Genomic DNA, 22,818 nt, shown 5'->3' on the forward strand with positions numbered 1-22,818 from the left:
ATTTGAAAAGCATACAGGAAACAAGAATTTACGTGTAGTTCATCAAGTCAGGCACGTACATGTAGTGTCGGGGGGGGGTGGGGTCTGTCCCTCCCCCATTGGAACTTAACCCTCCCTCCCGAAATAGGAGTTTTTGTGTTTGTACAATTTTCCACTTTTTTTTTTTTTTTTTTTTTTTTGCTTGTCGAAGTTTTTTTCAGCTAATTTGTCATTATTTTCACTCGTTACCTGTTTTCACAATTGTCAATAATTGTTCTAAATTTTGTATTTACTCCCATCCGGTTAATTCAAAATTAAGAACATGACAATACTACGTTCCTGCAAGTGATAATTCTCATTCTAACTCTGGTGTATTTTATTGAATATAATTACACAAAGCGACCATAACTATAACTGTGTTTGTGGTTAGACTTCATATGTTTTCATTTGTCTTACAGACCGGGGCTCGCTTTAATCCGACTGACATACCGGGTAAAAAGATTTCATACCCCGGTATATTTCAGTTGGATACAAGGGATCTGAAAGTCTGTGATTTTGAATATAAGCATAATTTGCAATATATTTCCCCGTTAAGCAAAATCCACCGGCTGTGTCCATCCTCACGACGTCAGGGGTCACGTGTCCACTCAACGGCCACGAGTGGACTCAGAACCCCTGACGTGATCGAGGATGCAGCTGTGTCTAGAAGAAGATTGATTCAATTCCTATTCATATTAATCATTCAACTGTATATAAAGTAGATGATAAACATTATTTGAATTATAAAATAACGAACACTATATAAATTTCAATGATCGCTGTATAAATTATAAAGAAAATAACAAATCATGAGAAAAAATGTAAATACCAATGGAACACCTTGCACGGTCGGTAATTATAAATCAGATAGAAGTAATTTTCATAATAGATATATTTAATTAAATTTACTGATAATTATTTTTTTTTTTTAAAATCAGCTACGTAAGGGGTTCAAATGCCATTGTGCTAATATGCTGTATTTAAGAAATTAAAAACAAATATATATCAAAATTTTGTATTGTACCTTAATGTAATTATTTTCTAGATAATGATAACTAATTAGGACTATGTAGAAATAAAAAGTTTGTATTTATATAGAAAGAATATATTATTGCAAGTCTTGTTTCTTGTGAAATAGTATGGGATATTCATAATTTTTTCTTTACTTCAGTTTTAAATACATGTACAGAGAAGCCAGAAAAAACATTTTTATATGTATATATATATTTTTGTCAGATTTCGATAAATTGCACCGTTGAATCTCACTCTATATGCATTCTATTACTACAACAGAAAAAATATTTCTATTAATTTGGTGTATACAGTGTAGCTTCCTTAATCCGGACATCAATAATCCAGACGCTTCACCTTTCGGACGAAATTTGTGGGGAACAATTTTTATTAAATGTATCAAGTATGTTTCAGTAATTAGGGTACTTTAATAATCCGGATGAACGAGGCTCGACGGTAAACATAAGTAACGATTCTTATAAAATCTGTGCATTATAACTCATTAAAAATCCTTACAAAGATACATAAATATATATATATATTTCTTTAAATTCATTACAAATATTCTATTCTATATGTATAGGCCGAGTCCGTAATAGGCCGAGATCGAAATAGGCCGAGTAAGTTATAGTCCGACTCTGTTATAGTCCGACATCTCTAGTACCCCTTTTATACAACCATTCCACACGATAAATTAAAGTCCAGGCAGCCTGACATCATAGACAGCTGCTTTTTCAATAAAAATAGAAGTCGTAAATATACTTACCATTGGTCATTTGCAAAATTATTTTGTTAAAAAACATTCTGATTGTACACACAACTACTCTGAAGATGCCTGAGTTACTGATTGACAATATCTATGTAGTTTTTGGAGATCAGGTCTTCCATCAATACGTTGGAATTTCCGTGGGTACCGATTGCGACCCCTTATTAGCAGACCTATTTTTGGATTCATATAAAGCAGAATTTATTCAAAAACTTCTACATGAGAAGAAGAAAACACCTGCTGTGGCCTTCAACTAGAGATTTAGATATATCGACGACGTATTATCAATTAACAATTGTTACTTCCATTCATATGTCGACTCGATGTATCCCAGTGAGCTTGAAATAAAAGATACCAAAGAGTCTGACACATCTGTTTTATATTTGGATATTTTACTAGAAAAAGACTTTAATGGTAACCAAACAACAAAGCTTTATGATAAACGTGATGACTTCATTTTTTCAATTGTCAACTTCCCTTACTTATGCAGCAATACACCCTTATCACCTGCATATGGGGTTTATGCCTCTCAGTTGATTCGATACGGAAGAGCATGCTCTACGTATGAACAATTTTTTAAAACGAGGCAAGCTGTTGACAAACAAGTTGATGAAACAAGGATATCACAGTCTCTTCCTTAGCCATCATTTCGCAAGTTTTATGGTCGATACAATGACCTTGTCAGCAAATACAACCTATCATTGAGTCAAATGCTGACTGACGTTTTTCACATTAATTGTTAGGCCATTACTTACACACTGAATTGTGTACAGATTTTTTCCCGATCATGACAAGGAGCACACGGCGGATGTGATCGGTCGGCAGGGGATGCTCACTCCTCCATGGGACCTAATACCACCTCTGATGTTTTTGGAGGTCCGTATTTGCTCTGCTCCCGATTTGTATTGTTTAAATGGACTTTGGCCTTGAATAATGTTCGTTATCTCCATATTTCATTAAAATCATGGATCCTTGCAGACTGTTGTTAACCTTTACATTATTTCGTTACAACCGTGACCGATATACAAATGAAAAAGTGTGTCTATATTAGACCTTTATGGAAAGGTGAACATGCACACCTAAATCTTCCCATGTTTCTTTAAAATATAATGTATGTACATGTATTTGGAAAATATGTATACGGACACCGGCCGGACACCTTACCAGTGCATAAAGGCTTTTCTGGTCTTTGACCAGTAGAACTAAAAATTTAATCTTTTTTGGAATCCACAGTTTAAAGTAAGGATCCATTCTCGTGATTTCTACTACTCTGACTGTTGTTTATAGTAAAGTAATCATAAAAGTTCGCAACTGTTGCTTGCAGTTTTTAATATGTTGGTTAATACCAACAATAGTTTTAGAAATGACGAAATTGTGATTAAGCGTTAAATTATCATAATGTTAATAAATATTATAATAAAGTGTCAAATAATGTTTTTTTCGTAATTAATGCAAGTTTCCAAATCGAGATACATTATCCAAATTATATGGTACGTAAATGTAGAACAAAACGTTTGTTAAAAGATAAGCATTGCATATATCTGTGAGAGAGAGAGAGAGAGAGAGAGAGATCAGTATATATAATACACTGTATATAAAAAAAATTGTATGAAGCATTATTTATCCCAAAACGGAATTTTTCTCCAATCCATTAAGTCACAAAATTTTTAATGTGTCTTCATGCGGTTACCTTCAGAATCTATCTTTCTGTAGGCTCGATTTTAAACCATAAATAATTAAATGAAGTTGGCCTTGATCTTTGACATTAAAAAAATGTTAGAAGCATGCTTCTCCCTCTGTAGGATGATCTATCTTAAAGTTTATAATATCTCAACTTTTACACATACGTAAGGCATTAAGAGATGATCGAAGCGACAAAGTCTGTGTGGATGTACCATGAATGCTTCATAATTTGGACGTGACATTTACCTTCCCAGAGTATAAAGATGAGATGTTTTTAATACTGCCAACGAAGTTATTCATAGGCCCTAAGACATGAAATTTGGGAAATGATTGGCAGACCTATTCTTTCCGGAAGGCAAAAAATTTGTTAAATCATGAATACTGTGCAAAAGGGCTACATTCTTTAGCAATTGTAAACGTCCAAATGTGAATACGCTGATTGTGAACCAAGCTTCTGTGCCAAAGTGGACGGCGGAGAGGGAGGGCTTTCATTCATTGTTCTTTGCAAAATTCATGATCCATGGATCCAGGCTTCCCAGTAAGGTTTAGAAATATATACATGTATCTTTAACAGTTCTATCATACATACATTATTAAAAAAGAATTCTACGATATTCATATTTACTGGCAATAATAAATAATTTAATAAAAGCATCAAGTAGCAGTAAATAACATAAGAGTGGATATTTTTAAGTGACTTTGGAGTCGGAATCTGAGTCACTGTCTTGATAGCTGTTGACTAGATTAAGACCAGACATGTCGGCTGACGTTGATGGCATCTGTTTGTTGACACTATCCTTGGACTGTTCACACTCTAGATCTTGATTTTCCATAACACTATCACTACTGACTTCCTCTGAAATGGGGGCTAGTCTAATCTGTACGTCACTGTTACCTGCCTCCTCTGTCTCCTGCGATGATCGTGAATGCTCTCTTTTGGACTTGTTTAAGTTATTTTTCTTTCGAATTCCTAGCAATCTCTGACTCTCGGTCAAAGTTCTATAAGTCACAGCTTCACAACTATTAAAGCCTAGGTGTTTGTTGTTGTTGACTGTTGCCAGTTTATGTTTTATAGTTTCTTTTCCATCCTTTGGTTGGTTAGATTTTTGGAAAATTGTCTGTGACTCAATCTCCTTCCTCAACTGTTTCTGCTTCTCATCATAGGCTGAAAAGAGTCAATAATTTGTTTTACAGACAATTGGGAATATTTTGTGTATAATATAGAAAATTTCCCTGATGAGACATACTCTTCTCAAAAAATAAATTATGAAATTCACATCTGCTAAAAATGCAATTTACATTAGAATGCATAATTTTTTAAAAAATCTTTGAAACCATACAGTACTAATTAAAACCCCTTAATTTATTCCCTTTAAATTCACATGAATTTTAATTGTTCAATACAATGATTAATTTCTTATCTTAATTCAACTATGTGGATGTAAAACCTTCTTAAATTTAATTAATTTCACAGACAGACAAACTTATACACATTTAGTTGTTCAAATCACTGTGTATGGTGATAAACAAGCATACTTTCTGTGGATTTGTATTTAAGGAGGGAGGCAATCTTAACATCCTCCTTTGACTCCGGAAGAAGAGTGATATCTAATGAGGACCTCTCCAGCAAATCTTTGTCCTCCATTGCTGTTTTCTTCAGAGCTTTCTTTTCTTCCTGTAACAGTAGTGAAGCAATGTGACTCAAAGTATGCCATGATAAAATTTGTACAAGGTACCAGTGTGTAAGTTAACATCTGAAACTGTATACAGCACATCACAATCACTGCAGTTTCAATTTTTGCAATTTTCAATGCAAAATTAAACTGGGAATTGGATATCAATTCTTAATACTTTAAAACATACAATTTTTTTTTCAATTAATAGAATGAAGGCTGCAAATTTAAAATGGAGCAAATATATGTATGGTATTTAATTTCAGAAACACAAAGCTAATTAATGATAGAATTTAAATCTCTGTACAGTACACAGAAATTTGAAAATTAATACATGTATATCATGAATTACAACATACCCGGAACTGACTTCTGGCCATCTTGTTTAGAATGTAATCATCTCGATATTCACTTCTCCTGTCCTCTAACTGACCGACGGTCATCTGAACATTGGCTGCTTTCTTCACGTCATCACTTGTGTGCTCCAGCTTAAACATGGGATCATTGGCCATCTTCTTTATAATAGCTTTATCTAAAACAATATCTCTAAATCCTTATATATACCACCCAAGTACTTCTGTACATGTTATCATTTTTATTACATGTACCATATTTTTTTCCTCTGTTCCCTTCTCAACCATTAATATCTTATGTACTTTCTTTGCATACATACATGAGTCTCGATCTTGAGAGAGAGAGAGAGAGAGAGAGAGAGAGAGAGCTCAAGTACAGATAAGCTTAGACAACTTCCAGTTCCATATAGTAAATACACATGTATATCATTTACTGTATACTGAATATGGTTATTTTTTTCTTTTTTATAAACTATAAACCAATAACATTTACATGTATCAAGAGGTTTTGCTTATAGGGAAAATATTGTTTTTAAAATTCTTTGAATACAAGATACAAGATACAAGATTTATTAGTCCAATTTGGGCCCCCGGAGGAGCAAAAAAGATTTACAAACATGAAACAAAGAAGGAGGAAGATCCAAATGATAGAACAAACATGATCTTAAATACATGAATATAAAATGATCATAGTGAGCATAATTCCTTGACATATATTACCTGTAAGAAATTTTTGTTAAGGAAAAGAAACCTATCATGTTCATGCAGTCCCACATATTTGTCCAATAATTTTTTTTATTATTTAGAAGTTTGAAAAAAGTTCAAAAGTATCTAACTGATAAAAAAAAAAAACAGATGACAGACAAACTTTGATTGGGAAAGCTATGCCAGGAAAATACTAAATTTGACCACCAACATTCATCAGACCTCAGCCTTATACCTTCTGTAGCAATCTGTTCGTTATCCTTGGGGTCCCATCTCTGTTCTTTCCTCCTGGCCCCACTCACAATCACATAGTCATGGTGCTGAAACAAAAGCACTGCTGCTGTACAAAAATAGGAAAGGGGGAGGGGTTCTAAAGAAGATCAATTAAAGGTTGAAAGTTATCTTGTTCCCATCAATATTTACAAGCACAAAACTGTATGTTTTATAAAAAGTATTAAAAGTCTATGAATGTTTATATGTTTATAAATATCATGTAAGAGAATACTTGCTTGAATTTATTCTATTCATTTATTTTTAACTCAAATTTCTATCTAAGAATGTCAACAACAAAACGACAATAATCAAAACATCCGAATATCTAACAGATAAAAATTCGAAGGACACATTAAAAATAAACCAGTCAAACATACCTGGGGATCTGTTTGGATTTCAAAATAATTATCACACAAATGACACTTCATTCTGAACTGCCATATTGGTGTGGAGTAATAGTTTCCCACTTTCTTCTTCTCTGCATTGTATCGGACTCCCATTCCAATATGACTGTTGCAGCCTCCACACCAGATATTGTAAGGCATTTCAAACCTATATCCAGAGAGAAAAAAATCTAATACTGCATGGCATTTCAAACCTATCCAGAGAGAAAAAAAATCTAATATTGTATGGCATTTCAAACCTATCCAAAGAGAAAAAAATCTAATATTGTATGGCATTTCAAACCTATCCAGAGAGGAAAAAAATCTAATACTGTACGGCATTTCAAATCTATGGTCCATAATTTAGCATATTTTTTTTTACTATAAGCAGATAAGCATGTGACAGAAGTTAAACTCACGTATGTTGATAAGTACATCTAAGATATCATGCACTATAAGAGCATGTAGATAAACAAAAATTTCATAAACATTTAACATTAAAAGACCTTCAATGACTGTCACAAGAACAAACAAGTGAAACCTGCTATCATGACCACTTGGCATTAAAGGCTGTTTAAAATTCTATTCATTACAAATTTGTTTCTGTAAATCATTTTTAGCCCATGCACAGGTAAAGTATTTGTCCTTGTTTGTAATGAGGTTACCAAATTGCATTTTGATTCACCATGTTCACTTTATTTCCACTATTCTCATAAAATCTGATGATTTTTGATTTTGTAAATTTTAACAAATTTGCAATTACTTTATTGGCTGAGAAGAAGTTATATACATGTATGTCTGTATGTCAAGTTTTTATTTTATTTTTTTTTTTATATATCTCTCTCAACGCACAGTTAAAACCATATCACTTAATAATATGCCCCCACTGTTTTGTCACTGCCATAGTATAGCAAGAAATCAAGATATGTCAAATAAAAATACTTGAATTATTACATGTTAGTAGTCATGAAGGAGACTGCAATTACAAATCAACACATCAAACCCTCATTTAACTTCACATTGAATCTACATTTTTTTTTTTCATTTGTGGTATAAAACAATAATTTTATGCAGCATAACAATTTCCCGGATGATCAAACTGTACCCACCTAATAACCAGTATGCCCTGTGCAATCTTCTTGGCTCGGTCTCGTAGTGGGTGCTGGCCGACATACTTGTTGACGGAGCCTTTACTTGGGTCCCAGTCTGGGGGATAATATTTGTTCTGTGACTTTCTCTCAGCCTGTGATAAAATGGCATGAATACTTCTGAATATCAATCTCAACATGCTCAAAAGCCAAGGATGAGCTGAGGTAAATTTGATGGCTTTAATATTTGTATGTTTAAAGAAGCCCCAGTTACATATTTCACCCATCTTTTCATGCCCAAACTCATATTTAAGTCATTATATATCAAGAAATGACGATTAGATCTGTAATGGTTTAATGGACTGTGGATATCGGCCTCGGTTAGCTCAGTTGGTAGAGCACCTGACTAGTGATGCAGGGATCCTGGGTTTGATTCCTGGTCCAGCCATACATCTTATGCTTTCCTGTTACAGATTTGGTGCCGTGACCAGGATTCAAAGTGAAACCTGGGTTGTTGTGGCCACAACGTGAAGTACTAACCTGTTAGGCCAGAGTTTTTTTATTTTCTGTTTAACAGGAATTTTTAAGAAAAAGTCGGGTCGAAGGGGCAAAATAAAATAAAAATAAAAAGTTCAAAATTTGTCGAGTCGAGATCATAAAAAAAAATAAAACCCAAAAATAGTATGAATTTTTTTTTAATATAAAATGTTGAAAAATGAAAGAAAACACCATAAAATTTTGTTTATCATTTATTTGGATTTCAAATATGGAAAAATAGATACAACTAACTATATGCATGTCATTGTGTCATCCTACTGTGGTTAATTACACTTGTAAATTCTAGTATGAAAGCAAAACAATAAAATCTTATAGTTTGAATTATTATACAGCAAAGTAATATTGGATACATGGATAACAGAAAAATCCACACTGCTTAAAAATTTATAGATGTATTCTGGTGGTCATCTCCTACTGTATAACATTTATAAAAGTAATAATAAGAAATTTTTAAACTACATATATTATGATTAAACAAAAGTCTTGAGAAAGAGATGGGGTTGATAGCTAACTTGACAATGTGTTCCTAATATAGGGCTAACACATTCTTGAGGTTCGGAATGGAATTTGTCAGCAGAAATTATTTGATGAACAACAGCAAAGTCATCTTGGAAGTCTCCTGAACTCTTCACAAATGGTTGGGTCTCCACCAAGAAATCAAACTGCACAAAAATTGCATTGTTCCTTTAAGATACTTTATTAATAAAATCAAATACAAGTAGTAAATCTTAGAAAGTAGAAGATAAAAAACAGTATTTACATGAGATTCTTTTCTAAATGAAGATACAGAACATTTTTAAGAGAGTTTTAGATAATAACACATTTCTTATATAATAAATATAATAATTTTGTTCTTTGTTCAATTTGCATTTAAAATATTCAATTGGACAATTTGTCGACTTAATTCGTTCTATCTCTACCTTTCCACAGGATAATGTGTGCAACTCCAATTAGCTGTCACTTGTCAGTGTTAGTTATATTCTTTTCCAACTCTCGTAATTTTGTTGGAATCCTGGTCTCATTTAATTCAACCAAGCAGACATGGACTTATATCTAAAATATTTTAATCGTCATTTTAAGTCCCTGATATAGTTAAACACCATTCATCGTAAAATTATACTTTACCGCGAATTTTACCTCAATTTGTTATGTGATCGAATTACATATACAATATAAACATCTTTATAAGAAGAAAGAAAACATATTAAAAAATGTTAACCATCAAACATAATCGAACAACTGTAACAGAAAATTTATTAAGACGTCTCAAAACTTACCCCAAATTCTTTGGACACAAGTTCCACAGTTCAGTGTGCATCTGGTGTTTTTAGGTTGTTGTTGCCTTCACTCCGATTTCAGGATCTTTTTTGTCTTAATCATCAATGGATTTAATATTACTATCCCGTCATTTTTATCTATAAATGTCTCGAAATGACATATGTTTGTTGATAGAACCCGTGAAATTGCGATGAACTAGTTCTTTAAACTGGTTACGATATCGTAATCAGCAAGACGCTCGTAATAGAGTTTGATTAACACAAGCTATGTCAAACGTTTACATGATTTATTAAAAATATGGTGTACAACAAACCCGATTTTATTTCAAACCATTAAAAAATGACACAGTCGGCGGGCATTTTAAAAATAAAAGTGAGATTGACCTCTTTTATTTTTTTTCCGTATTTTGAAAAAATTGGGTCGGCGCTTCCCGTTAAACAGAAAATAAAAAAACTCTGGCCTTACAGATCTATATCAACTTGTAGTTTTGAAGTGTATCTGTAACATTATTTAAAGAGTGTTTCCTCCTTCTAAAACTACACTTAACTGTTCACTTGAGTCCATGCTCAATTGATGATCAGACATTTTTAACAGCTCATTTAACATTTACAGCCAGGCAGCTGTAAACAGGTCTGGCACAATCTCTTGATTTAGCTATATAGCTTGATTTAGCTATATAGCTTTATTAAGCTATTCAGAATAGCTTGATTTAGCTATTTTATCACACTTTTTTTCTTAAATGTGTTATTTTCTCAGCCTGCACAAAAAGTCGCACCTTGGTGCAGTGATAATATTCAACCTTCAAGTTGGACTCTTGCGAAAATAATGCATGTAAAAATCACTCATCAAATTGTATCTCCTTAAGAGACTTTGTAATCAAAATTTTAAAAGTTTTGGGGCTATATGAAGCAATTGATACAGTTACTTCTTCAATGAAATTATATTAAAAGGAGGCCAATTATAGTTTACACGATAATTGATTGGTAATAATTCAGTACAATGAGAAGCAATCATACTTATCCATGCCTCAATGCACACAAGGTAGTGTACGGTTACTCAACCAATGGAAATTCATCTTTTGCTTAAAAGTATTCAAATGCTGCAATGTTACCAGTCAGGGGTGAGACTGAAATCCGTCATTTTTGAAAAATGATGGATAATCGTCATATTTACTAAGTACGTATTTTCGTCATTTTTGTCAATATGACTTACTATCGTCATATTTTCTTTTTCAACTTAATTCTTCTATCCTGGTTACATAAAAGCGAAATTTGAATTCACCGCTGAAAGAAGAGTGTTTACGCAAGTTTCATTTCATCCAGGTCACTAATTACTGCCGACCACGTGCGTTAGAACATCAACATGGAAGGTGAAAGTTATTATTTAGCGGTAAAATGTCGAATTTTGGTAGAACTAATTTGCCATTTTTACATGGCTTTTAGCTCTATAAAAACATATAGTACACCGTCTGGAAGAATACGTACTTGTAGAGAAAAGTCTCGACAAAAAGTTAAAGCCATAAAAAAGTAGTGCGCCCCGTAAAACAAGCGAGATATTTCAGTGCGCCCAGACCCTCCATTTTGAAAAAAGACGGAACATCGTCATTTTCGTCTTCTTTCCTATTTAATGCAAATAAATTGACAAATAACTCTTCCACTCTTATTTTTGCTTGGGAAATTTATACTGTCAACATAACCAGTATTGTAGTCAACTGTATTAGAGAAATGAAGTTCATTTACGATGTTTTTTGTCCCTTTTTCGGTTGGTGGATCTAACATTTTTCAAAGAGAGGTAACTCGGTATTCTAGAAACACTCTAAATTTTTATGACTGTTTTTCGTCATTTCCTTAAAAATGACGAGTTTAAGTCATAATAAAAATTTTATTTTATGGCTTAAAATCGTCATTTTAAAAATGACGGATTTCAGTCTCACCCCTGACTGGTTACTGTTAGAACTATCCTTGATTTCAGTTGTTGTTTTGATAACCCATAGCACATAATTATATGAATAGTCAAATAGTTATACTTGCGACTTTTTGTCTATCTCTTACAAAAAACATTTTCCCGGAAAACTGCACATAAATAGCTTTATCAAGGTATTTTGAATAGCTTAATAAAGCTATATAGCTACTTCGAGCTATATAGCTAAATCAAGAGATTGTGCTGGACCTGGTAAATGTGATTGAGAGCTAAAAGTAGTCTAAAAATGATGTATTTGTGACTTTCAAACAAGAATTATGCGAATCTTCTATATCAGTGACATAGAGGAAAAAAAACCAAACAACTGTCACATTACCACATACCATATCATGTGCTTCAGCTCTCAGAGTATGTCAACTCTGTGGATTCTGCCAGTCGATGTGCCAGTCCTTCTTAATGATCGGTGTAAAAATAGTCTTATATTGACATAAGCTACGAATTCAAATATTTTACTCAACCCAGAATGATGAAAAATACAATTAACTTGCACTTAAGTTATAGCTCAAAATTTATGTATTTCAATAAAATTTTACAGAGTTTTAAAGAAAACGTTTTTTTTTTTTTACGGCACACAGAAGGTTAAGCGTTTTATTGATCGAGACTTCAGTGTAGATGGGATCGGGTTTTACCCATACCATTTACACCTGAGAAAATGGCGGCGTTGCAAAACGCTAAGGTTTTGTTGTTGTTATTTTTACCTGTGATAGGTAATTACATTCAGATTTATATTTATGTTGTGTTTTAGACTAAATCAAAAATATTTAATTATTTATGCGTTTTAAAAAGTGTCAATTTACCACTGTTCGTTTAATTCTTGAAATGCGTAACATCAGAGTGAGTCACCCGGAAATGAATTTTCGAAAAGGTGTTATTTTTTCAAAATTATCTTTAAGTAGATAAGTTTTTAAGGATGGCTTTTCTTTAACTTAAATTTGCAGATTTCGATCTGTTTGGTAATAAAGTAAGCTACATACATACATCAAAACATGAATTTCTAATCAATTAGCTAAGCTAGGTGATGTATATATCTGTAGAACAGGTTGGGACCAATTGCTCAAATAGGTTACAAAATCCTGTTTATGATAGCATTTACAGTGCAATAAATGTCAGAAGAACATTTTGGTTAGCTTTATATAATATGTTTTACGGTGTGACCTTTTGGGGTGAGGGGAGCTGTATACTATCAAAAACCTTTACATTGCTTACACTTTTAACTCTGTTCCGCCTCTTCAAACCTCAAATGAACAAGACAATCTAGACTCACTGTGACATCATATGACATCAAAGAAGTTTTGAATCCTGTCAGGCTGCATGCATGTGTGGAATATTAAAATGTTCTTAATTAATATTAGGGATACAGAAAGTTTGTTAAGAAAATTCTCTTGGTTTTTAGTATGTATTTTCATGCAGATTTACAATTCTGAAAGCTAACTAATTTTCAATAAAGTTCTTGCTTTTTAATTTTTTTCATGCAGATTTATAAAACTCAACGTTAAGGAATTTTCTTCAATTTTTGCAGGGTACATATAAGTCCATTTTGGATATGGTAATGCCAAGAAGGCTATGTCCCATTTTGGCAATTGGTATTAACCTGTAGGAAATAAATTATCTCTCATGTAGCAAATAATGATAATTTGAAAAGGAATTTATTTCTTAACACAGTTTGGGGAAGATGCAACATTCCAGACTACTTTCATGGAGACTGGTACAGTAGAGAATCTGGAACAGACATTAGAACATTAGTTAATGCTGACAAATGGGACAGTAATCAGGATGATACAGAGCTGAATTGTGAGGATATGTTCATCCACCCTAATCCAGGCCTTCAGCAGGATGGCAACAATGTTACAATGTTAATGGTCAAAAGGTAAATCCAGGGACGGAAATTATTTGGACTGCATTACCAGGGCAAAATTAAAGTGTTGAAATAATTTATTTTTGCACACTATGTTTAATACGTACTTAACATTGAAATTATTTATTTTTACACACTATGTTACATACTTAACATTGAAACGATTTATTTTTGCACTGTGTTAAATAATTCAGATGTCATGGTAATTCAATTTAGCCAGTTTAGGTTTATTTTTCTCCTAAAAGCTTCAGACCTATTATTTATTGCAGTATTTATTTTGTCTCAGTAATCTGGTAAATATAAGTGAATATGACCACTGGTGCTAGGAGCACACAGTATTTATATAGTCAGCCAAGGGTATGTGTGTAGGAAATGAAAAAAATGGAACTAGTGTATTGCCTTATGTAACCAGATAGGTCAATAGAAAAAGTGTCTGTTTTTAAAATCATGAAAATGTGTCATCAGACCATAACTATTTCAAACACATCTAAAATTCTTCATATATATTTATAACATGTAGATGAATAAACATGCAAAAAAAAAAAAATAATAAACCCACCACCTTATTATTAAGACATATATGTTTAAATATCTGCAGAAAAGACCTGACTGAAGTGAAAAGCATTACTTAACCCATGTTAAATGAGACTTCATTTCTTCAAAGATTTCTTTGTGACAGTTTCTGAACTTTTGTAACAGAGGTTTTCAGATTGATGAGGCAAAGTGTGTGTTTTTCTGTGATGAATGAATATGAATTCCTTGTCCTGTCATTTATTTCTACAGTCATAAATTGAAACATGAGATTTAACCTTGCTCAGAATGTATATAGAAAAAAATGTAAAATTGTGCATGAACCACAAATTACTATTTTTTTTCTTTCCTGTAGTGGTGGAAGTCTCACAAACAAATGTTACATGTGTGTAGACGTTTTATGGAGAACAATCAACATTCTACAATATAGGCAAGGTAAATGGACCAAAGTACTAATATTCATTTTGAAAGTGTAATATAAACATGGTAGTGAAAGATAACATGACTAGTATTAAAATTCAAATGACTTATGAAAGAATCATATGGGGGAAAAATGAAATCAACCTGTATCATCCAAATATAAAAATCCCATAAATTTAAATCACTGATTCATTATTAAAATTTATGGTATTTCTTGTAAAGAGTTGAAGACCATGGTATACGACCCCCTTTTTTTACTGCATTTTTAACTTTTTTTCAAAGAAAGGAAACTAAGAACATAACGTTTTAATGAAAAAGAGATGAACATATTATAGAATGGATGAATAATAAATACATGAAGCCTAAAGGGACAGAAAATGATGAATTCAGAATGGATAACTTATTGTCTTGAAATTGTGAGTGAAATCAAAGCCATCTATATATTACCTGTAATTGACTTGTTAGATATAATAAGCTCACTTTTTTTGTTCTGTTTTCCAGAGGACTGTATAACAACCCAGTCAGGAAGTCAGATTTCCCTCAATGCCTCCTGTAAATCTATGAATCCTTGGTATGGTCTCCCCAGCACTGATGTTACCTTCACTATGTTCAGTAAGTCAAATAACATTACTTTATAAGGTTCATCAAATGAATCATATAAAATTTTGCTTTTAATTAATGCTAATGAGTTTTCAAAGAAATCTGTTTTATAAGTTAAGGTGCACAAATTTCAGCATACCTTGAGTTGAGGGGGCAAAATTTGAGAAAATGGCCTTTTAGCTTGTGATTGATAATTTTATAAAGAAATAAAGTTATTTTGATCAGAAAAGTTAATTTTATCATATTATGAGTCAGTCAAATATTTATCCATGAATTCTTTCAGGACAAGCTCCTCAGAAGATAAACTGTGTGACAACGTTTGAGGGCGTGTACCAGTTCTCTTACGAGGTGGATCAGGGAGGTGGAGGTATCTGTAACCATCCAGACAGTCAAATCAAAGCTTGTCAAGAACCCGGATCTCAATACGTAGACAATGAGGTCTTCCTTATGACCTATCGCAAATGTCATGATGTATCAACATCAAAAAACGAACGTAAGTAATGTTTGATCTTTTGGATTTCACCTCTTAGTGTAGAGCAGTTGGATCAAGGGACATAATTCTTTTGAATTCATATTGTGCATTTTAGTAAAATTAAGCATAACTGGATGTTCTTACAGTAGAATAAGTTTTGAATGACTTGGTATTGATGTCATGTTGTAGAGGTGAGGTACCAGTGTATGGGTTCGTGGTTCGCTGTGCGTAGTGGAATCGGCTACACATTCGCTGCCATTGCTGACACTGTAGAGCAGGATACCAGAGAAAAATTCAAGTGCTTGGTAAAATTTTTTTTATTTCTGGACAGAATAAAAATAAATTTTTCATTTTTAAGATTTATTGCATGCATGGACTTGCTATGTTCATTTTACAGTAGATGGAAATACTTTTGAGATTTATTTAATCAATGGAAATTTTGTTCATAGATGACCTTGAAAAACCAGAAGGATGCCAAAAATCAGATTCGATGGGTGATGTCTCGTTTTCCTGACTGCACAAGCTTGAGTGGGATTTACAAAGGACCACTTAAATTAGTTTTAACAAGAAGTGAGTAAATTTAATAAACTGAAATCACTTACCTGCAAGTTTACAAATAAGAGAATTAGATCTTTTCTTTAATGTCCAATTTTTTTTCCCCCAACATCCCAGGGATAGACATTAACTTTCAAATTCACTTGCCCTTCGGGCAAGTGATCTCAAACTTTGACTTATCCAAATGCAAAACTTGGTTGCCCAAAATTAGGAATTTTAAAGAAGAAAATTATTTATTACTGTAAATGTTATGATGAGAAAATTTGTAAACAAATGCAATACTGTCAATTTGACAATTTAAGTTACCTGAAATAAAATTGATGCTGCGTTTGTACTTGAATTAATACAAATTCAGTGTATTTACCTGAAAGAAAACAGGATAACGAACCCGATTTTTAAATGAGACGTATATGTCACTGATATAATCGAGAAAGGCTTCCAAGGAATTCTGAATGCAAAAACAATGTCAGTCGGGTACCTGGTGGAAATCAAGTGTTCAATTTATTGTTTTATTTATAATTAATGTAAACTAAATAAAATATATATTTCTTTGAAGAAAAATTCACTTGCCGGATCAGACACACAAGTTGACAATTTCACTTGCTCCAACTTAGAATTTACTTGTCCCGGGCAATCAGACAACCATTAATGTCGATCCCTGCATCCTTTTCAGTATTCTAGTATAAAATTGTGATCACCCTTGACTAATTTAAAATAAAAACTTGAATTTTAATGCATATACATGCATGAAAAGTTCTATATTAGAAATTTTTTTTTGACAGTTGCTCCACCCACCCAGTACATGATCCCTCGCTGTAACTTGCCGAGAGACATTGCTGGAACCTGGTTCACACAGGGACCTGAATTCAAATCTGACGTAAATGTCAACGAAACTCACATCCATTTCCACACTGGACTAAACGAGTTTGAGTTTCAGGATGCCTTCTATTCATGCCAGCAAACCTTAGGAACACGATATTTGATGACCAAGGTGTTGGTGGGGAAATGGTGAGTTTGAGACAAAATTCACTCTCTGGTGTTAAATAACTTATCAATGCATTGGTGCAATTCATAAAGAATATCTGTTAGATTTGGGATTTATTTATGCTTGACATTAACCAATCCTACAGAGTCATTATAAAACATTGTTTGAATTTTCTACACACAAATCTTTAAAATATTTAAACATCTTCACCTTTAAAATGAACAAAAACAGAGATCTTTATTAATTTTAGAGTTTTCCATGCTCTCATTTGTAGCATTGTAATGAAAGCTTTTTTGTCATTTTTCAGTGAAGTAGATTTTGTGTGTATGGACATTGTACCCCGACATCACAGCATCGTCAGATACAGAATAGGTAAGCTTGACTTTTGTTGGAGAATTTTTTTTTTTCAAAGTTCCAAAGCTAATTAATAATAATAATTTTAATTTTGAAAAACTTTTGTCAAGTTTGTGGTCACTCATAATTTGAAGAAGAAAAGAATAGAGTATCCAAATATATTAAAATGAAATTATTTGAGACAGTATAAAGAATATCAGTAAGGCTTCAGGGGTGGGGGAAATCTCACTGAATGTACAAATATGTGCCAAGTCTTTCAAATTGCTCTCTGAGATTGTATCAGAATTACTGATGATAATTATTTTCTGAATGTTAGGGAAGCCTGCACGACGTTTGTCCGAGACTGAACTGCAGGACTCTAACTATCTGGAGATGGTGTTCAGGGATGCCTGCAGCTGGATGTCCTTCACTTTCAATCGTGAAATCATAGACTGGAAATATGAAGTGCTTATTCGTAAGTTTATGAAATTAATTTGCATGATTGACAAATTGAAAAATGTTAAGGTCAGAATAAGCATAGTTCTTCACAGTGAGAGATCAGAAGAGTAGTGCTTTTGGAAATCTAGGGTTAAGCTGATTCTAATGTAACTAAAGTTTTAGATATCCTTTTCATTGAAAAAAAACACCCTAAAACCATAATTCTATGCTCTAAAGTCATATGTAATTTTTGCCACTAATAATTTAATAATATAAAGAAATGTACAGAGTGAATAGGATCTCCATATGGAATATTAAGATACAAAAGAATGAACTCTGAATGAAATTCTCCAATACTTTACAGAGAACCCTCCCACTCCTTACCCCTGCCCTGTCGGAGGTCGCTACAATTTTATCCAGAATGCCGACAAAGAGAATGAAAAATACCAGACAAGGATTCGTGGAGTTACGCAGAAACCTCGTGTACAGGTGGACTGCCGTATTGTTGTGTCAGAGATAAAGTCCTGCAGTAACGACTTGACCAAAATTTTTGTTGATGCTGAATACTGCGAGACAGTGGACTACAGAGGACGGCCTATTGGAGAGTATGGTGAGTGGTTGGGTTAATTAAGACTAAAATTAGTGCACTTTGTAAATTGGAAAATGCACTAATGTGAATATATGTTGGAATTTGAAAACAGGGATATTTTCAGTATGGATAGGAATTGTTCAGCAGATGGTATACAGTACAAAAATTAGTAACCTAATAAAATTTTAATAATAAATGAACTTAATGGCATACATGTATATCACTCCTGAAAAGTTTGAAAGGAAATCCAAAAAATATTCATTTAAAAAATCAACAAGAGGAGAATAAAGAATCTATAAGAGCACACTCTTCCACTAATGTCATTATCTAAATACCCCTTTCCCCCCCAAAAATTAGTCAATGCTACAAAATCTAGTCCATATTTTTGGCCTAAATTTAGTGGAATTGATGTACGATCTTCATTATGACAAACGAACTAGTGATATTAACACATAATCTTTATGCATCTCATGGGAACTGGAAATATTATTTCAAATTGAAAACACAGCAATGATATACATAATGTGTTCCTGTATTCTATGTAGATGTGTCGGATCACGAGTTGACCTGTGTAGGATTCTGGATGGAGGATTACAAGTCATACTTGGTCACGTGGGATGAAGAAGACGCCATTTCTAACTTCAGATGCTGGGTAAATCGCACACTTTATCATTTACAGTATTTTACAGTCTGAAACTTTCTATCCAGGTTATTTAATTTTTTAAGTGACTTACTCTCAGTATTTATTCGCTTTGTTTACTTCTTAATTACAGGTGTATGAGCGTGCCAGCTGGACCACACTTCACATGTCACGAGCTCAGAATGCCCGATGTAATAAGAAGCAAGAAGCCACTGACTATCAGATGGCCGGTACAGGATTAATGCTGGAAATGATCGAAAATGAAAGACTCTGTAAGTTACAACTTATTTGAGTTCTCACTTTTATTTTCATATTATTGTGAATATGTGAACATTCTCATTCATTTAAGGGGGCTGACTGGGGTTTTCATTGCGCAATACTTCGCGCAGCATAGTAAAATAAAGCATATTTACTCTTTTAAAGCAACTATTTTTACTTAATTTATAAAAATTAATAAATTTAGTCAATCTAAGGTTAAAAAATCTAATTACGTTTTTAAATAACTGATTTTTTAAACGATTTTTCAAATGATGGGTAGATAGACATCGTAATAGCGTGTTTTTGACGCTATGAATAACCGAAGTTCTATAAGTGGGGTCATTAATTATATCATAAAATAAAAAGTATAAAATAGATGCTCTTGAAATTTTAAACATAGGAAATTGAGAATCTCGCAATCATTTTTATTATTTCTTACGTAAATCTGTGGTATCTATCATGTTTTGTTGTACTCCATAAAAACAGGAAAATATCATTATTTTTGACATTTTGAGATGCCCCCTCTGGAAACCAGACGGTAGAATTTTGTGTTTCTTGCATAAAATGTACAGTATAGTATTCCCCATCAAATAGTTTAATTTGAGCAAAAAGTCTATAGTAGCATTTGTATAATTTGCTCCGAAGTGCGAAAAATGGTATTTTCCTATATAATCCTTTAGTAAATGTACCTGTATTTTGAGATGGTCCCTAAAAAATAACCAGACGGTAGATGTTCACTAAACTTGGCATATATACTGAAGTAAGTGTAAGGTACATATGGTATGAAATTAAAGAGTTTCTCTATAGTAGTTTTCACACAGTAAAACCCCAGTCGGCTCCCTTAATGAGTGAAAAAAAGAAAATATTACAATATTAAGAAATTGGTATTTTTTAAAAAATTTTCGTTTCAATTAAGAGTTTAAATTTTCTATCCTTCTTTATGTTTGTATTTCAATTCCCCACCAATAAAAAGCATCAAATTTATCAAGGCATCAGATGCAAATTGAATGGGGAAAAAAATTTTACTTTGAGGACACATGTATGTATATATCACTTAGGGCAGTTATGTTAGTTTAAAATGTGCTTAATAAATAAAATTAATTCATTATAATGCATATCGGTAACGATCCTCTAATAAAACTAATGTTCAAATAACTGTATCTTACTTCCATTCTCAATGACCGTGTAGTGTAGGACAGTGCCGTAAGAATTCCATCGGCATCGAAAACAAGTTTTTTGACTTGCCTAGATGGCCGAGTGGTCTAGCACGCTGTTCCTGTACTGCTAGGAGACAGATTCTGTAGGTCAAGAGTTCAACCCCAGGTTGGGGCGGAAGCGGGTATCCATGTAAAAGTGAATTTCTTTGTGCTTTATATATATATATATATATATATATATATATATATATATATATATATATATATTTGGGAATATTGTAAGAATACAAAGAAACCATATATCCTCTTTAGTTGAATTACAGTATTTTAAAACATTGATGATTGATTCTTCTTTTTATTTTTCAGTTGATAATTGTCCTCAACGTTTTGACTCAGGTGTAAATCCATACAAATTACCAAACACCATCTGGGTACTGAACTCAGCCACCAGTGTGAAACCACTCCCCTGGATCCTCTCCTTTACTCTCTCATTGATTTGTGTACTGCTATCTAGATAGTACTCTTTGATATTGTGTACTTTGCATGACTGTGTGTGATTTCTGAACTTCTATGATGTTTTAATCAAGTGTATGTATGATATATTGTGTATATGAATGAATGAGTGGTTAAGAATGGTTACAAGAAGTGAATTTAATGTGTATATTCTAGCAATTTATGCATAACGTTATATTGGTACATTTATGTCATATACCCATATGTTTATACAACATTTTATGTATTTTTTGTCATACAACTTAGAAAGCATTTTCGATTTTGAGCAGACTCTTTATACAAATTTCAAACAGTGCATTGCATTCCAGTGTCATATCAGTCTCTTTTTGATTTCTGAGAGAATAGAGTCATTAAACTGCTGTAGTATTATAATCCATGAGTAAAATTTTATGAAAATAAGGAAACACCATTATCATTCATTGTTCAACTGGACTTTGGCTAAATTTTGTTAATACCACTTTATTGCACACAATTTATCATGTTTATGTTTATTATGGATTTTCACAATAATTTTTAAAGCAGACATTCCAATATATCAATTGATATACTTGTGCTACACTTTTTTTTTTTAAAATTGTATTTCTACAAATCTAGATCATCATGAATACATTGAAACATCAGTTATTTACATGTCATTATCAGAATATTTTACATGTTTGTGAACATATTTGTGTAACTGTAGTGATAATTATTAACATATCATTAATTAAAGCACTGTATTTTATGTGCCATTCCATGATGGGGTTGTGTTTCATTGTACTATATTTAGCATAGTGATATCTTTTATATTTTATTCTGTATATATGTAAATAATTTCTATTGGAACATCTGTATACTTCATGCATTCCAGACTAAATTTACTTTGTTATCAAAGAATCAGATGGCAAGATATTTTATACAATTTACAAATAAAAAAAATAAATGGTTTAATTGTTTTCTTTATGGATCAGTTTTAAATAGATATATGAGGGCTGTCCATGAAGTTCGTGGTCAATGACGTTTTTGTCAGACTGAATGGTCCTAGATATACTTATTGTCTACCAAAATATTTGTTATGAAAATCTAAGAATAATTTGGTTTTGGTAATTTGAACGTAATATTTTTGTAAAAATCGCAGTCTTTAAAGGTTGCAGGAAGTGCCCAGTGTGGAAATGTCATAAAATTTGAAATAAATGTTTTTGATTGAAATAATTATTTTCTTCATAAAACAAGTCAACTTAATAAAAATTAAATGGTCTTAAATAAAGCGGTTGTCGTCATTTTCTTTTTCTAATAACTTTTAGTATAATCGTTTATTGCATTGGACAGAGAAAATATAAAGAAAGAAAAGCGACTTCGGCCATCCTAACGCAACAGCATCCAATCGTAATATGGTTGAAATGACGACAGAGACAAAGTGATTATTCAAACAACTGGAAATTATTGGAATATATGTAGTTCATTGATTCAAAATTGATAAACGAGTTTTGAACGGTAAGTACTGTTTGAGAGACGCTACAAGAAGTGGAAAACTACTGATATTTGATGAAAATAGGCTGTTGGACGTTGTCCAAGCCTGAAAATCCTTTTTTTGTTGGGGGGGGGGGGGGGGGTAGGAGACTACACTTAAGTCAATTTTCTTCGGAAAGACACGAGGAGTTGATTCAAGTAATTCCAAAACTGCTTTAAAATCGCTGATGATCAATCGAATGGATCAACAAAAT

At 32.5% G+C, this 22,818-nt stretch overlaps 2 protein-coding genes and 1 long non-coding RNA gene across 3 annotated transcripts; 1 reads left to right on the forward strand and 2 right to left on the reverse strand.

The window, feature by feature from the left end:
• Nucleotides 1-4,082: 4,082 nt before the first annotated feature.
• On the reverse strand, nucleotides 4,083-12,158 carry LOC133189092 (coiled-coil domain-containing protein 130 homolog). Its single transcript, XM_061324522.1, has 7 exons — nucleotides 12,093-12,158; nucleotides 7,975-8,108; nucleotides 6,860-7,034; nucleotides 6,445-6,529; nucleotides 5,511-5,683; nucleotides 5,015-5,153; nucleotides 4,083-4,643 (listed from the first exon to the last, which is right to left on the reverse strand). Exons 1-7 carry the CDS (start codon nucleotides 12,093-12,095, stop codon nucleotides 4,168-4,170), a joined length of 1,185 nt encoding a protein of 394 aa, XP_061180506.1. The 5' UTR covers nucleotides 12,096-12,158; the 3' UTR covers nucleotides 4,083-4,167.
• LOC133189091 (uncharacterized) lies at nucleotides 8,760-9,927 on the reverse strand. Its single transcript, XR_009721404.1, has 3 exons — nucleotides 9,789-9,927; nucleotides 9,432-9,564; nucleotides 8,760-9,173 (listed from the first exon to the last, which is right to left on the reverse strand). It is a non-coding gene; the product is annotated as an uncharacterized LOC133189091 (long non-coding RNA).
• A 232-nt stretch (nucleotides 12,159-12,390) lies between the features above and the next one.
• Nucleotides 12,391-22,045, forward strand: LOC133188629 (uncharacterized). The gene is made up of 14 exons (XM_061324128.1): nucleotides 12,391-12,476; nucleotides 13,432-13,636; nucleotides 14,511-14,590; nucleotides 15,077-15,187; nucleotides 15,459-15,668; nucleotides 15,837-15,952; nucleotides 16,097-16,217; nucleotides 16,985-17,210; nucleotides 17,495-17,559; nucleotides 17,858-17,995; nucleotides 18,323-18,568; nucleotides 19,093-19,199; nucleotides 19,321-19,459; nucleotides 20,969-22,045. Exons 1-14 carry the CDS (start codon nucleotides 12,422-12,424, stop codon nucleotides 21,118-21,120), a joined length of 1,971 nt encoding a protein of 656 aa, XP_061180112.1. The 5' UTR covers nucleotides 12,391-12,421; the 3' UTR covers nucleotides 21,121-22,045.
• The last annotated feature ends 773 nt before the right edge of the window (nucleotides 22,046-22,818 follow it).

Source organism: Saccostrea echinata, unplaced genomic scaffold (genome assembly GCF_033153115.1).
Source record: "Saccostrea echinata isolate AGI-Se365-2 ecotype Australia unplaced genomic scaffold, CSIRO_AGI_Sech_v1 ptg000016l, whole genome shotgun sequence".
NCBI lineage: Eukaryota > Metazoa > Mollusca > Bivalvia > Ostreida > Ostreidae > Saccostrea > Saccostrea echinata.

Bases quoted from the DNA above. Each gene is read 5' to 3' on its own strand.
- LOC133188629 (XM_061324128.1), top strand. From the start codon at position 12,422: ATGGCGGCGTTGCAAAACGCTAAGGTTTTGTTGTTGTTATTTTTACCT. The intron at 15,953-16,096 runs GTAAAATTTTTT...TTTTGTTCATAG, and splicing joins GAGAAAAATTCAAGTGCTTG to ATGACCTTGAAAAACCAGAA. The intron at 16,218-16,984 runs GTGAGTAAATTT...TTTTTTTGACAG, and splicing joins TAAATTAGTTTTAACAAGAA to TTGCTCCACCCACCCAGTAC.
- LOC133189092 (XM_061324522.1), bottom strand. The intron at 6,530-6,859 runs GTATGTTTGACT...CTTTTGTTTCAG, and splicing joins AAATCCAAACAGATCCCCAG to CACCATGACTATGTGATTGT. The intron at 4,644-5,014 runs GTATGCTTGTTT...GACTCTTTTCAG, and splicing joins TAAATACAAATCCACAGAAA to CCTATGATGAGAAGCAGAAA.